Source organism: Podarcis cretensis (genome assembly GCF_951804945.1).
Source record: "Podarcis cretensis genome assembly, chromosome: 8".
NCBI classification, from domain to species: domain Eukaryota; kingdom Metazoa; phylum Chordata; class Lepidosauria; order Squamata; family Lacertidae; genus Podarcis; species Podarcis cretensis.
Window position 1 is genome coordinate 10,123,980 of NC_137177.1, and position 16,681 is coordinate 10,140,660.

General features: G+C 50.7%; 1 protein-coding gene and 1 long non-coding RNA gene across 3 annotated transcripts in view; one reads left to right on the plus strand and one right to left on the minus strand.

The window, feature by feature from the left end:
- The window catches only part of LOC307221424, a 137,067-nt gene that overhangs the window by 6,650 nt on the left and 113,736 nt on the right, over positions 1–16,681 (plus strand). The gene's annotated exons all lie outside the window — the stretch shown is intronic.
- On the minus strand, positions 1,338–16,431 carry TOMM40 (translocase of outer mitochondrial membrane 40). Of its 2 annotated transcripts, none has more exons than XM_079985673.1 (10): positions 16,305–16,431; positions 13,764–13,977; positions 9,112–9,179; positions 8,229–8,321; positions 6,773–6,874; positions 6,011–6,116; positions 5,752–5,874; positions 3,850–3,926; positions 3,623–3,725; positions 1,338–2,740 (listed from the first exon to the last, which is right to left on the minus strand). In XM_079985673.1, the coding sequence occupies exons 2-10, from the start codon at positions 13,966–13,968 to the stop codon at positions 2,601–2,603; spliced, it is 1,017 nt and encodes a 338-aa protein (XP_079841799.1). In that variant the 5' UTR covers positions 13,969–13,977; positions 16,305–16,431; the 3' UTR covers positions 1,338–2,600. The 2 variants fall into 2 exon arrangements, with proteins under 2 accessions (XP_079841799.1, XP_079841798.1); XM_079985672.1 differs by lacking the exon at positions 16,305–16,431 and adding an exon at positions 14,962–15,015.

A 16,681-nucleotide genomic window follows, 5' to 3' on the forward strand; every position in this document is an offset into this window, starting at 1 on the left:
TGGCGAACCAGAGCTGCACACAGAAACGCCATTTACCTTCCCGCCGGAGCGGTACCTATTTATCTACTTGCGCTTTGACATGCTTTCGAACTGCTAGGTTGGCAGGAGCAGGGACCGAGCAACAGGAGTTCACCCCGTCGCGGGGATTCTAACCGCCGACCTTCTGATTGGCAAGTCCTAGGCTGTGGTTTAACCCACAACGCCACCAGCATCCCTTCATTAAACTTAGAATAAACTAAATGAATACACTTTGCTGCTCAGCACACCGGCAAGGAAACAAAGCAGAGACATATTCTGTTTTCTCAAAACAAACAACAAGTTTCTTCTTGGCTCCATTGGTTTGGAAGAAACAATCCACCAATGTCAGTTCGCATGTATCATGGAGTCAGCCTTTGGTTTGTCTCTTCTCTGGTGTGGTGCAGGAAGGAGCAGCAAACTAAACCAAGTTATTTTATATGGTTAAAGAGCGACATGCAAACAAGGCCACAGAAAGGAGCTCGCGGAGTTCCCATCACCTCTTTAGTTTTCGTTCTCATGACAAGCCTGCAAGGTAGGTTGGGACAGGCTCAGCTTAAGGGCAAGCAGCGAGTTTTGTTGGCCGAGTGGGTATGTGTGCCCAGGTCGCCCGGGACAAAGTTTATTTATCTGTCCACTGCACTAACTCTCACCAACTGACTTCCTGGCAGAGATGCACACTGACTGGGGCCTTGCTAGAGCCCAGCTCAGGCCATGGTCACTGGACTCCACCAGTGCCAATTCACAGGACTTATCACACTCCTGGGACCACACCAAGCGTGCACTGAAAGACCTCAGTCGTGGATCTCCAATGGCTCCCTCCTCTATAATAATAATAATTTATTATTTATATCCTGCCCATCTGGCTGGGTTTCCCCAGCCACTCTGGGCGGCTTCCAACAGAACACTAAAATACAATAACCTGCCAAACATTAAAAGCTTCCCTAAACAGGGCTGCCTTCAGATGTCTTCTAAAAGTCTGGTAATTGTTTTTCTCTTTGACATCTGGTGGGAGGGCGTTCCACAGGGCAGGTGCCACTACCGAGAAGGCCCTCTGCCTGGTTCCCTGTAACTTGGCTTCTCGCGGTGAGGGAACCGCCAAAAGGCCCTTGGCACTGGACCTCAGTGTCTGGGCTGAACGATGGGGGTGGAGACGCTCCTTCAGGTATACAGGACTGAGGCCATTTAGGGCTTTAAAGGTCAGCACCAACACTTTGAATTGTGCTTGGAAACGTACTGGGAGCCAATGTAGGTCTTTCAAGACCAGTGTTATGTGGTCTATGAGATCGGAGAAAAAGGAAGACAAGCAAGAAGAGTGGCTGTTGTTGGTTTTTTTGTTTTAATAGGAACCAGATATTCCCAACTTTGAAGTGGAGGGAGGCAGCTTTTGCCTTGCAGATTTTTCTTCTTCTGTAAAAGATCCTCTCATTCCCATTAACTTATAAACATGATTTACACTCAGTCTCTGGCGACAGGAGGGGAGGAGGGCATGCAGAGATTTCCCCCGCAACCTCCGCAGGAGGGCAGCAGCGGGAGGCACGCAGGGCAGGCGTCTTTCTCTCTCTCTTGCTATGGTCCCGTGGAGCTTCTCCGCGCAGAGGAGGCGAGGTTTGGGATGGCGAGGGGCGAGCGGCGCCGTGACATCCAGCAGAGGCAGAAGCCATCAGAGGGCATTCTTCTTGCAAAACCCTTGATGGCAGGTGGAGAGGTGGAGGTGTAGGGAGGGAGGGAGGGGAGACTGAATGAAAAGCAGAAGGCAGCAGAACAAAAATGAAATCCTGGCCTTTTAGGAGACTCGATTTGGGGGGGTGGAATAATGTTAGTAATAATAAAAAAGGGGGGCAGCTTATGAGTTCCCAAACATTCCCCAGACACACTGCAGAAAGGTTCGAGGGAGTCCTGGCGGTGGGTTTTTAAAAGCCCTGAAGGCTAAAGACTAGGATACACTGACATTTTTTTTATATAAAAAAAATCTTCAAGTCCTGCCTCTGCCCTTCCAGGCTTGGGGGGGGGGGTCAGGAAGAATTCTCGGAATAGAAAGGAAAAGCAGGGAAGGCAAAGGGGGAGAGAACCATCGCAAAGCACCCCGTCCTGGGTGCAGGAACCGTGCGTCCCCCCCCCATGCCAAGCCCAAACCGTTGTGCCCCCCTCTTGCCGCGCCGGCAGCCGCAGATCCCCTTAGAAAGAAGAAGAGGCCTTTCCCCCCATCCCCGAAGCAGCACCCCCCTCTAGTGGCAGCAGGCAGACAGAGCAGCGATTGCAGCTGCTTATGTCACGGGCGCCTTTGGCTCTTGCAAAAAAACCGTACCTTGGGGGCAGAAGCCCAGAGGGGGAACCGGGAAGTAGCCCCCCAAGCCCCACGCAGACCCCTGCCCCCAAGTTCCCTGAGAACCAGCTAGCTGCACCCTGACGCGTCCTGCTCCATCCCCTCGCGCCCATGCTCCCCGGGCCCCCCACGCCCACCCCACGGAGGCGACCCTTAGCCGAAGGAGGATGCAGGTGGCGGGGCAAAGTGGGTGCGAGCTGCACTGAATCGGTGGGGGTTGGAGGAGAAGGAGGAGGAGGAGGAGGAAGGGCTGGCGGGCTTAGCCAATGGTCAGGCCGAAACCACACTGGAATTTGTTCTTGCGGTGGTTGAGGAAGGCGCCCATCGCCAGCGTGAGGGGCAAGGGGAGGAGCTTCTTTTCCAGGGCTGCTCCTACGATCCAGTTGCTGTCGACGGAGCCTAAAGGGAGAAAGCCGTGGTCAGAAGCGGTGGAGGCTGGCCAGCGGAACGAGGCGGGCCTAAACTGTCTTTTGTCTGCGTGGAATCGTGTGTCCCTCTCTCTCTGGCATCGTGTTCATACATTAATTTGCATTCAGAGGCCGCCTGGGGTCCTTTCTGCCCAGAGCCGTGCCATAATTAATAGTAATAATAATAATAATAATAATAATAATAATAATAATAATAGTAATAATTTATACCCCACCCATCTGGCTAGGCTTCCCCAGCCACTCTGGGCAGATCCCTACAGAATATGATAAAACGTCAAATATTAAAAACATCCCTAAATAGGGCTGCCTTCAGAAGTCTTCTAAAAGTCGTATACAGTATTACCTCACAAGACGAATGCCTCGTAAGACGAAAAACTCGCAAAATGAAAGAGTTTTTCGTTTTTTGAGTTGCTTTGCAAGATGGATTTCCCTATGGGCTTGCTTCGCAAGACGAAAACGTCTTGCAAGTTTGTTTCCTTTTTCTTAAAACCGTGCATTCACTTTGAGGAACAACTCATAGCACGCGGTGTGGTAGCCTTTTTTGAGGTTTTTGAAGACTTTGGTGATTTTTGAAGCTTTTCCAAAGTCCGTGCTTCGGAAGACGAAAAAATCGCAAGACGAAAAAACTCGCGGAACGAATTAATTTCGTCTTGCGAGGCACCACTGTAATTGTTTATCTCCTTGACATCCGATGGGAGGGCGTTCCACACGGCGGGTGCCAGCTAGCCAGGAATCAGCATATTCAAAACTGAAGCAAAAAGGGAAACTCTCAAGAGGCAGGTCTCCCCACCACGCCTCATTATCCGTGGGGAGAAACATGCTGTCTAAACTGGGATGGAGACGGATGCCATACCTCTGAAAAGTAGGTTGGCTTTGGGGAGGTCCAGCTGGTAGCCAAATGTCACGCTTGTGTCCTGCATGCGGGTGCTGGCTTCAAACTCCACCCCCACTTGCAACTGGAAGGACACAGAAAGGGAGGAGGATGAGGAGGTGGTGGTTCAAAGAAGGGACACTTCACAACAACAGTCATTTCCTTGCTTTACTCTTGGCTCCACAAACCATCTCCAAGCAGCCACTAACCTGATCGCTGGCTTTGTGGTAATACGTGGCGTGTGCTCCGGCCTGCCCTAGCGTCAGAGTCCCAATCCAGTTAGGTGCTGAGAGGGGGAAAGAGAGAAAGAATCGCTGAGAACCCAGGAACCCAGCCTCTCCTTCGGAAAATATTAGGCCTGTTCCTCCATGGATCTGTCACTGGTCCTTAGCAGCTGGAAAAGCAGGAGTGAGGAGTGCAGGCCTGTGACCTCGTAGATCATGGGTTGGCAAATAAGGTCCGCGGGCCAAAACAGGCCCGCTTTGCCTTCTGGATCTGGCCTGTGGACGGTCTGGGAATTGCTGCATGGATCACCAGCGCGCGCGTTCTTTCCCTCTCCCTCACACAGCGGCACCGGCGCCTCCTCCCTCCTCCCGGCTTCTCTTCGCCCTGCCTAGAGGAGGAAGGAGGCTGGGCTGTGTTGGTGCCAGCAGCAGCAGCGCTCGAGCAGCCACCATTTTAAGCAACCCCTCTCCAGAACCCTTTCGCGTGCCGCTCATCATCCCGCCGCCGCCAGCCCCTGCTGCTTACAAGACACAAGGTTAGCAGCCACCGGGGCTCATGGTCCTCTTGCATCATTTTTTTTTTTTTCCAAAATATAGTCCGGCCCCACACAAGGTCTGAGGGACAGTGGACCGGCCCCCTGTTGAAAAAGTTTGCTGACCCCTGTTGTAGGTGCTGCTGGGACTCCAACACCAACCGGCCCCCAGCAGCATGGCCAACGGACAAGAACGGGCATCTGGGTTGTGGTCTAGCAACACCCAGAGGGCCAGAGGTTCCCCACCTCCAAGCTGCAGGGAGCCACCATAGAATTGTAGAGTTGAAAGGAAGGGACCCCATGGATCTTCTAGTCCACTGTTTCCCAAACTTGGGTCTCCGGCGGCTGTTTTCGGACTACAACTCCCATCATCCCTAGCTAGCAAGACCAGTCGTCAGGGATGATGGGAATTGTAGTCCAAAAAACAGCTAGTGACCCAAGTCTGGGAAACACTGATCTAGTCCAACCCCCCTCCAATGCAGGAATACGCAGCTGTCCCATGCGGGGACTGAACCTGCAAACTTTGGCATTATCAGCACCACACTCTAACCAGAAAATAATGAGAAGCCCTCTTGCCTTTGCACCCTGCTTATGGGCTTCCTGGCAGTGTTTGGTTTGCCACTGTTGGAAACGGGCAAGCAGAGGTCATCTGTCCTGGCCCCGCCCTGACCCACAGCAAGATTAAAGGCTTTGAGCATTAGGGGCCCAACAAGGCAGAAAGGTGGCATTTCAAATACATGGTGCAGCATATATCTATTTTTAAACAACTGCATCAAGGCCACAGAGAGCACCATTTTCCTGCATTTGACCTCTTGGCATCATTCATGTAATAAGTCCAAGGAAAAGCGTGGTGGACATAGTTTGATTTTTATTTTCTAGTGCCCAGAATGTCAAAGGCTGAGGTCCTATGAGCTTTCCAGGTATAGGGCGGTATATAAATTAGGATAAATGAGTAAAATAATTTTTTTTAAAGCTCTACAAAAATCAAACGTGGCTTATCTCTTTAAGTAAACCTCCAAAGGCTGAGGTCTTCAAGCTAGCACTGGTCACACACACCCCACCATATATTGAGAATCAGACATGTTATCTTTTTTCTTTAAAGGAGTTGAAAATTGCAGCCTAATCCTTCCTGCCTCTGTTTTTGAGAGACAACCCTAATCCTCTATGCGTACATTGGTGCCAAGGAGAGCCAAGCAGTGAGATACGCAGAACACAGTTCAAATCGGCCCTAAATTCTGTATACCATTCCGCATCTGTGCTGCTTTTACGTATGAAACTGTTTTTACTGTGAAATTGCTTCGAGATGCTTTGCAGGAACTGTTTTGTGGGTGGATCTGGCAGGCTGTGTCGGTACCTGTATACTTCCCAGCAAGCGACATAACGGTTCCCTCCTCTCCCGGGCGGCGATGGTAGACCAGCTCCCCACCCAGCGCCAGGCAAGGTGTGATGCTCTGTAGGTAATGCGCTACCAGGATCCCTGTGGGGCCGAGAGAAGAGGGGATTGGTCAGGACCTGACAGGTAGAAATACAGCCATGTGGATCACACCCTCAAGACAGAGTGACCCACGCCAAAGGCCAGTCTAATGAGGAGAGGAGAATGGGAGCTTTCTCACCTGAACCCACTAAGATATCGGGGTTCCCTAGCGTGACGGCTGCAGTGAAGTCTGTGCCCCGGTATTCCCCATCCACCTGCCAGTTCACGAATTTTGATTGCTGCGTCTGGGTTTCCGGAGGGGAGAGAAACATTTATTTGGCACAAGGAATTTGACATGCAAGGGCCACACTGAACCACCACGTGCTGGGAGACACATGGGACAAGAAGTCAGTTGCCGGTAGCCACTGTCAAGGCATTAAGAGATCTCAAGTACACAGCCTGGCCTTGCACGCAGATACACCTTCTCCGAGGAGACGCAGAGAGGCTGAATTGCTCTCAAGTCATACAACAGGGAACCCCAGGGCCAATCCCTTTCCCCACCCTTGCAAATCCCCAAATCAAAAAGGGACCGTGGAGAGAGCAGACTAAGAGGGGGAGACGCTGCAATTAAAATATAAAAATAAAGTAAGAAAGTCTCCTCAACCAATCCTAAGCAATGGACAGGGATTATTAGTCCATTAGTCAGTTGGTAGTCGTAAATTAAATGGGAATCTAGTTTTGTAGTGCAGGGTACCTCCCTGGTCACCTGAAGGCAATTCTGCTCGCCGTAGGTGATCAGGAAAAGAGGGATATTTACAAGCCTCAATCACAGGCCAGCAACATACCCCGTGACCCAAAGGGCCCAGGGCATACTGCAAGGCCTGGAAATGCAAGATGATGGCAGCAGCAGGAGGAGCTGTGGGAAGGGAGAAGAGGAGGAGCTCAGCCAGCAACTCAGTACCTGGAAGGCCACCTTGGAGCGAACTTTGTTTGTGAGCTGGTGAATGATCTGTGCATTGAGGCTGCCGCTGTTGTCCATGTCCCCCACCAGAACGGGGAAGGCCTGAGGCAGAGAGAGGAACAAAGGCACATTCAAAGGGTAACCAATAAGTAACTTGTTTAGGTAGAGCATTTATGCTCCATCTTTCCACAATACAGTCGTACCTTGGAAGTCGAATGGAAATCCATTTGACTTCCAAAATGTTCAAAAGCCAAAGCACGGCTTCTGATTGGCTGCAGGAAACTCCGTTGGACGTTTGGCTTCCAAAAATAGTCCGCAAACCAGAAAACTTACTTCCGGGTTTGTGGCGTTCGGGAGCCAAAACGTTAGGAAACTAAGCTGTTTGAATTCTGTTCCAAGGTACGGTCTACAGGGAGGCTATCATAATTACATGAAATACAACTCCAAGAACAAAGTAAAGTAGTAAGAATAAGAATAACAGACACAAATTGCAGGGGGTTGGACTAGATGACCCACAAGATCCCGCCAACAGCTCTATATGAATAAGAACCCTCAAATTATCAGTCATCAAGTACCCAAATTATACATTTTGTTTGATTTCATTTTGTTTCAACTTTATTTTATTTATTAAAATATTTATAGCCCATGCTGGTGTTGACCTTTAAAGCCCTAAACGGCCTCAGCCCAGTATACCTGAAGGAGCGTCTCCACCCCCATCATTCTGCCTGGATGCTGAGGTCCAATGCCAAGGGCCTTCTGGCGGTTCCCTCATTGCGAGAAGCAAAGCTACAGGGAACCAGGCAGAGGGCCTTCTCGGTAGTGGCGCCCACCCTGTGGAACGCCCTCCCATCAGATGTCAAAGAGATAACAACTACCTGACATTCAGAAGACATCTTAAGGCAGCCCTGTTCAGGGAAGCTTTTAATGTATGATATTTTAGTGTATTTTGGTTTCTATGGAAGCCGCCCAGAGTGGCTGGGGAAACCCAGCCAGTTGGGCAGGGTACAAATAAATTATTATTATTATTATTATTATTATTATTATTATTATTATTATTATTCTCCTCTAACCAAAGATTTCAAGGCAGGGCACATAGCTCATTAGAGCAAACTACAAATCAGGCATGGATTAAAAAACAAAGTAATAAATAATCTTAATGTGATCAGTGGCCATGACAAAAGTTAGCGCAAGCAGTCACTAGAAGCTTGAGTAACAAAAGTTATGGCCAGAAGGATCTCAAGATTCGTGTTTCTATGTCGTGTAAAAGTTGTTTGTGCTTTTGCACGCCATCCCAGAACCTTTTGCTGCGGGTGATTAAATGGTATTTTAGATAAATAAAATGGGAGAAAGTGATCCTGACTGACAGAGGTGAGAGAATGACCCAATTATTCAGATGCCCAAGATCCGCAGAAACAGCACCTATTGTTTCTCCCCACCACAATGTGTGCAAACTTACCTCTGTGGGGCTCAGCTGCTTTGTCCCTACATACGTCACCCCAAAGTGGTAATTGGAGTCGCCAACCGTACTGAGAGCCACCGTGTGATTGACCTGAAGAAGGCAACAAATGTGCGAAACAGCAACGTGAAACTAAGATGTAGGAACACAACAAGCCAACGTATACCAAGTAAGTCCATCTAGCCCAACATTGACTACACTGACTGGCAGAAGCTCTCAAGTATTTCAGACAGAGGTCTCTCCCTAGTCGTGTGGGTGCCAAGAAATGAACCTGTGCCCTTCTGCATCCTAAGCAGATACTCTATCACTGAGCCACAGCCCTTGGCAACCACTTGCCAGATCGCCTGAGGTGAGCGACGACTGCTTCCAGGTGACCACACTTTGAAGCCTTTGTCAGTTCAGAGAGGTAAAGGGACCCCTGACCATTAGGTCCAGTCGTGACCGACTCTGGGGTTGTGGCGCTCATCTCGCTTTAATGGCTGAGGGAGCCGGCGTACAGTTTCTGGGTCATGTGGTCAGCATGACTAAGCCGCTTCTGGCGAACCAGAGCAGCGCACAGAAACACCGTTTACCTTCCCGCCGGAGCGGTACCTATTTATCTACTTGCACTTTGTCATGCTTTTAAACTGCTAGGTTGGCAGGAGCTGGGACCGAGCAATGGGAGCTCACCCCGTCATGGGGATTTGAACCGCCAACCTTTTGATCGGCAAGTCCTAGGCTCTGTGGTTTAACCCACAGCGCCACCCACGTCCCTGGTTTACTGTTACAATAGTTTTTATCCAACTCATTCGCTGAGTAATCCCATTGAAATCAAGACTTAGTTAGATGCAACCCAAAATCTCTAGGGTGAGATTGCCTGCAAATTCAAAGGAGTCACTCTTACCTGGAAGTGGTTGCTGAGACCTTTGTTCACAGTCAATTTCACGCCCTCCATCTGGATGGGGAATAATTCTGAAACAGTGAGAAAAGAGGGTGTCAGATCATCATGTGGTCACGTTTTGTCCTTTCTGTTACGATATGGATGCAATGCAGCTGCAAAGTGCTAGCTTGAAAAGTAAACATGATGGGAATGTTGGGAGTGCCCATGAGAAACAGAGGGACAGTCTATTCACAGTGCGAAGCACCGGAATTAGCTCAGAATGTAATATGAGCTCTTCCGTTTGTTCCTGTCCAGGAAGTGTTTGTCTCTAGACTGCTGGAGTTTGAAGAGAGCAGTCATGTTTTTTGTAACGCTGCAAAGACAGAAATAAAGGCATGTAAATAGGTTTCTGTCTATCTCTTTCCCCTGCCAGGGGGCACGAAAGAGGGGTGTGTTCTTCTCACGCTGAGAAGGATCGCCTATTGCAACCTAGCCTGGATCTTGCTGGGGAATGCAGCCAGGGAGGTCAACAGGGAATCATGCCGGGTGCCTGGGAGAGTTGCCAGTTTCTCCTGATATGGGCTTGATTTCCGACACTTTCAAGCTTCCCTTGCTCAAAACAAGAGCTATTAGGGCCTCTCCCAGAGATGCCCAGTGTCTGATTACAGGGAATGTGTTCAAATTCCCATTTGGCTGCACTCTGGGCCTAGCCTACCTCCCATTGCAAGGCTAATGAGAGAGAACCCAGCACCTGCAATCCTGAGCTGCTTGAATGGAAGGCAGGACATGCTACAGGCAATCGAGAGAGAGTGTGGAAGTGTCTTCCATATTGGGTGTCCGCACGAACAAGCAGGTAAAAACAAAAAAAGGGTAAGCAGGCAGAGCCATGAGAGCCAACCTTCAGGCTCTGGCAAGAAACCTAAGAGAGCAAACAGCTTTTGGAAAACAGAAGGTCTGATCTGCACCAGCTGAAGTCTGGTCTAGTGTACACAGGCAGCTGAATGAATTGGTAGAATAGGATGCACCACTTCAGCATGTGTGTCTCTGCGGAAACTGCTATTTTTGAATGCTTTCCTTGCATTAAGGTGGGGGGGAAATCTCCTGCAAATTGAATAATGGAATTGTGGTAGCCAATGTGATGACCTCCAGGTGTTATTGGACTGCAACTCCCATCATCCCTGACAACTGGCTATACTGGCTGGGCCTGATGGGAGTTGGAGAATACTACATTGGCTGTCCCTGAACTAAATTATCATGGCAGGGATAAAGGTTCCAAGATAGCCTCACTCCCGTAATGTGCTCGTTTCTCGCTTGCAAGTTTTCCATGCAGGGGTACACACACACAAAGTGATTCCCACCGACCCTCTAGCCCAGTCCGTGTTGATCTAACCACCTTGTCCCACAGCATGGGTGAGGCCAGGCCTTAGACTGTTTAAATGAAGAGTTGGCACTTGGCATGGAAGGAAGCAAAGGGGACCATCAACGTTCACACTACATAAATGAATGAAACTAGTCCTGATACATTGTGCCTACTGTTAGCCCTTTTCACATAAGAAACAAGAAATCAAAAGGAAACAGTCTCCCTAACTCTGGACTACAATCATTTTTTTAAAAAGCGCATATGAAGATGGGAAGCGGATTCGGAAAAGTGACAGCCCCTCTGAAACCTTTTGCTTAAAGAATGGAATTTTATGGCCAAACTATCCTTGGCCATATCGCAAGCAATATACATCCTGGGCTAGGGAAGAGGAACCAAAGGTGCAGGGGCAAAATGCAGCTTCTCTCTGGCCCCTGGAACAGTGATGCCCTCTCAAAATGTGTCTGCAAGGGTTTTGGAATAATTATATAATAGCTATTTATATAAATACTCTGCACAGCCCGAGGACATGACAGATTACAGGTGGTGGCCATTTAGGCGTGTCCAACTGATGTGCAACTGATGACGTGCTGGTCTTTTTGACCTGGAAGAGGGCAGAACAGGGGCAGGACATGTTTATGCATGCTCCATTGATGCGCACGGGGGCTGGGAACGGAACCCTTGCATGAAACGGTCACTGCCTGTACAGAACCACGCTCCAGTGTCTGGTGTGACACGATAGCATATAGCAGCCTTGCTGCAGCCAAGTCTAGGCCAGGTCAGTGGCTGGATGGGAGATCAGATGGGGAAGACACAGAAAGCCTCTACAATGCTCCATCATGAAAGAAAAGCAAGCAGGAAGTCTAATAAAAAGAATTAAGCATTTACCACAAAATGAAGGATTGTTAAAAAGTGAAAGAGAATGGCATTTTACATTACCTTCACACTTATACGTATGTCACATTAAGCTGCTCAAGCATAGAGGGTTTCTCTCCCCACGCAATTATATCCTCACAAAGACAATACACGGTAGATTAGGATGGCACTGTAACTAGCCCAATATCACCCAGCAAGCCTCACAGCTGAGTGGGGATTTGAACCCTGGTCTCCCAGGTCTCAGTCCCACACACTAAACACTCCACTGCACAGATGTAAAACTAAAAACCAGCAAGGAATTTTCAGTTCTTCTTGGTAGTTTACAAATAATGCCAGGGCTGATATCCCCATATTGCACATCGAAAAAAGGCAGGCATGGCTAAGGTCACGTGGTAAGTTCATGGCCAGGAGTCAGCAAACTTTTTCAGCAGGGGGCCGGTCCACTGTCCCTCAGACCTTGTGGGGGGCCGGACTATATTTGGGGCAGGGGTTAATGAATTCCTATGCCCCACAAATAACCCAGAGATGCATTTTAAATAAAAGGACACATTCTACTCATGTAAAAACATGCTGATTCCCGGACCACCCACGGGCCGGATTTAGAAAGCGATTGGGCCGCTTCCAGCACCCAGGCCTTGGTTTGCCTACCCATGTTAATGGCCAAGGGGAGATTTGAACTGGAATCTGCCTTGGCAGCTCCCTCTTAGCCACTGAAAACAGATAACAGATCAGGGTCTCGGCCCACCTTCTGGCTAACCAAATCTTTAGCACACATCGCTGCTAGGTTATCGTGAAAACGTAGCAATGCAGCTTTTGCTTTCAAAATTGAAACGGGGGCTCTCACTAATTTGATGGGAGCACTCTCAGAGTACCGTATTTTTCCTTCTATAACACGCAGATTTTTTCTCCTAAAAAGGAAGGGGAAATGTCTGTGCGTGTTATTGAGCGAATGTGTGGTCCCTGGAGCCAATTGGTGCAAGGGGAGGCAAAAAAAAGCAGGCAAAAATCAAACCGCGCGTCTCCTAGAAGGGAAACTTGAAAAGAGGAAGCGGCCGCTTTCCGGCATTCTGCCTCAGGGTCTTACTGCCCACCCACCTCTGTTTCCTTGCTGTGTTTGCTCAAACGGAACAAAGAGCAGGGAAAGCCCCTCCCCTCCAGGCAAGCAGAGGGGAAAGCTGAAAACATGCAGGAGGGAGAGAGGGAGAGAGAGAGAGAGAGAGAGAGAGAGAGAGAGGGAGAGAGAAAGAGAGAGAGAGAGAGCTGGCTGGCTTGGGTGGGTAGGTGAGGGAAAACTTTTGCCTTCCTTTCCACCCTCCTCCTGTTATACCCCTCTCCTGCATTCTTAGCCAGCTGCTTCTCTGCACACCCCTCTCCTGCTCCTTGTCCCTTCTGTGTTTTTCCTTCCCTCCCCACTTAAAATGTGGTTAAAAAGCATGGATCCACATGGATCCTCAGGATCTTTGCATTGGGTCAGCCCAAATTCACCATAAGATCACATAGCATGTCCATGGCTACAGCCTGCCCCCCAAAAATCACGCACCCACTGTTGCCTGGGGCTGCAATGGTGCAAAAATGTGGTTACAAAACATGGATCCACATGGATCCTCAGGATCTTTGCATTGGGTCAGCCCAAATTCACCATCAGAGCACATAGCATGTCCATGGCTACAGCCTGCCCCCCCAAAATCACGCAACCACTGTTGCCTGGGGCTGCAATGGTGCAAAAACGTGGTTACAAAACATGGATCCACATGGATCCTCAGGATCTTTGCATTGGGTCAGCCCAAATTCACCATCAGAGCACATAGCATGTCCATGGCTACAGCCTGCCCCCCAAAAATCACGCACCCACTGTTGCCTGGGGCTGCAATGGTGCAAAAACGTGGTTACAAAGCATGGATCCACAGGGATTCTCAGGATTTTTGCATTGGGTCACCCCAAATTCACCATCAGATCACATGTCTGTGGCCACAGCATGAAGCACAAAAATGATACATCCACTGTTTCATTCAGAATGTTTTTTCCCTTGTTTTCCTCCTCTAAAAACGATGTGCGTGTTATGGTCAGGTGCGTGTTATAGAGCGAAAAATATGGTATGTCTTACTTCCATGCTCCCAGGATCCAATCCGAAGGTGCATAACAGATCTGGGTCTGCTCAGTGTCTGGATGAAACACCACCTGGGAAGCCCCAAAGATGCAGCTTTCAATTTACATGATGGAACATGCAATATGCATGAAATAAATAAAATCTAAGAGAGGATCCCAGAGTCTGCACAGAACCAGAGACATGCTCTAAACATGCAACTTGCATGGCAAAATATGAACTCTGTAAGCTGGAAATCCGACAACATGGAGAAACATGAGCTTCTTTTTTTTTAGGAGTACAAGAGTCCCATGAGGTAGATGCTGCCTTCCTTGGCCATGAGCTGGAGGAGCATTTTACCTTTGCATTTGCGGTGACACTCCTCGAAGGTGCCTGGGTTGGGAAGCTGGTCACACTTGTCTTCTGTGGCACGATCTGCTGCTGGGGGAACCAGGCCGCTGACAGGGGGCATGGAGAATCCTGGTGGAACCGATACGAGGCCAGAACCCGGCCCTGGCACGGCAGCAGGGGGCGCTGGGGAGCTGGCAGCCAGGACATTACCCATGGCGAGGAGCTAGGGAGAAGGAAAGAACTGCTCAAGCGGAAGGTTTTGTTCAGGGCCTTCAGAAATGGCCATTCTTCAATGTGACAGCCTATGCTTTGCAATGAGCAAAGGCTGGAATATGGCCACCAATTCCTAGTATCAGGTTCAAAGACACAGACCGATGGCCTGGGTCAATCTGCTTCCACTGGTTGCTAACCAGTGGCAGGACTCATCAACAGAAGAGACAGAGCAATATCCTGGCTTAATATAGAACAGGGTTGTAGCTCAGTGGTAAGCTACATGCTCTGCATTAAAGAGTCCCCAGCATCTCCAGAAAGCGGTGGGGGAAACTCCTGCCTAAAACCCTGGCAGATCTGATGTGTTTAGACCACTCTAAAAGACACACCAACATCACACTCAGAACAAGTCTAGAAACAAGCTTCTCCATGCTTCCCCACTTCAGGCTATGGGGCTGCAGTTCAACATCTAGGGACCTACAGTTGGGTGAAGGGTGGTCTAGGAGTGAATGGAGATAGATCAGCAGATCAGTATAAATCTCTTATAACAGTGGCCTAAAAGCCTGAGACTATTTAGCTCAATACTGTGTACCCTGACTCACAAAAGCTCTCCAGGGTTTCAGGCAGGGGGCATTGACAGCCCTACCAGGAGATGAAGAGGACTGAAACTGGGACGTCTGCCCTACCACTGAGCCCCCTTCTCCTAAAAAGGGAGCACTTCTGAAGTATCAGGGTATACATGCCAAGAACCACCTGGCCTGAAATGCTTATACAGTACAGTAAGAGCAAAAGAAGGGGAAGCTTGCGATATTCAAGACTGCCGTCCTGTGCAAGTGTCTGAGCTAACATTCCAAGGACGTGCAGTTAGGCTGCAGTCGTAGGAAGCTGCCCTGTACCACGTCTGACCACGGGGATCCACCCAGTTCAGTCCAGTTCATACTGGCTGACAGTGGCTCTCCAGGGTTTCAGAAGTGTGTGTGTTTCCCCCCGGGCGTACCTGCAGTTGCCAGGAGACTGAACCTGTCCCCTTCCACATCCAGAGCCACTGGGTAATCGCTCACCCGGTCACCTGTGGTGAGTGGTGAGCACTTCCAGGCAACCACGCAATGAAACATTTGTAAATTCAGAGTCCTCCCTTCTATCATATTCCAGGCTGATGCACCACAAAGCTGGCAACAGCTCTCCAAGTTTCCAGCAGGGAGTGCAGGAATCTCTCCCGGTCCTACCTAGAGTTTCCGGGAGACTGAATCTGTGCCCTTTGCCATCCAAAGCAGATGCTCTATTACGTAGTAAGCGCTCGCCAGATCACCAGTGGTGCTCAGGGGGCGCTTCCAGATGGCCCTGCAATGAGGCTTTGGCCAATTCAGAATTCTCCCCAGCATCTCCAGGAAGTGGCGGGGGAAACTCCTGCCTGAAACCCTGGCAGATCTGATGTGTGTCTAGCTGTAAAGGGACCCCTGACCATTAGGTCCAGTCGTGGCCGACTCTGGGGTTGCGGCACTCATCTCGCTTTACTGGCAGCTTCCGGGTCATGTGGCCAGCATGACTAAGCCGCTTCTGGCGAACCAGAGCATCACATGGAAACGCCATTTACCTTCCCGCCGGAGTGGTACCTATTTATCTACTTGCACGTTGACGTGCTTTCGAACTGCTAGGTTGGCAGGAGCAGGGACCGAGCAATGGGAGCTCACCCCGTGGCAGGGATTCGAACCGCCGACCTTCTGATTGGCAAGCCCTGCGTGTAGCTGTAGACCACTCTAAAAGACACACCAACATCACACTCAGAACATGTCTAGAAACAAGCTTCCCCATGATTCCCCACTTCAGGCTATGGGGCTACAGGCTGATGCTCCACTATGGGCTCTCCGGAGTTTGAGGCAGGAGTTTTATACCTGGGGGGAGCGTGGGAGGGGATGCTGCAGCTTGAACCTGGGACCTCCTGAGCGGAAGCCACATGCTCTGCCGACGAGCTGCGGCCATTCCCTTGAAAGCGGGAACCGGTGGCTTGGGCCGAGGGAGATCCTCTCGCAGCCGGCAGTGGGCTGCGAGGGATTCCCACCCCCTGGGCCCACCCCACCCCCACCAGCACCCCTGGGCCCTCCCCTCCCCCACCCTTGGGCCCTCCCTCTCCCAGAGCTCCTCCCTCCCACTCCCCTCACTGCAGAGTCCATTTTGGTTTCCCTCCTTCCCCCCTCGCGTGCCTCCCTCCCTCCCTGCCTGCCTGCCTAGCTGCCCTCCCTGCCCTGCTTCTCCGCCCCGCGCGGCCTCCCATCCCCTCCCGCCCCGCCGGAGCCCCGCCGCCCTCCTGCCCCGGACTCTCCTGCCTCGCTCCCAACTCACGCGGTGGCGGCGGCGGCGGCGGCGGCAGGAAGAACACCAGCAGCAGCAGCAGAGAGAGCCGGAGCCGGGGGACACCCGAACCCGCCTGCCCACAAGCCCCGCCCCCCCGACGCCGCCATTGGCCAGCGTCGCCCGTGCTCGCCCTCCGCCGCGGCGCGACTGGCTGCTGCGCACGCAAGCCTCGCCCTCTCAGGCAACCCCCCCCCCTCGTGGCTCGCAGGCATGGCCGTGTCCCGTCGCTTCCGCTCCAAGGAAGGGTTCGCTATTGGTTGGGCTCGCCGTGCCGTCCGCCCCGATTGGGCCGGTTATGGGAATGAATCCGGGCTCCTCTCGGCCATTGGTCTCTCATTCCGCGGGGCCGCCGCGTCCCCATTGGT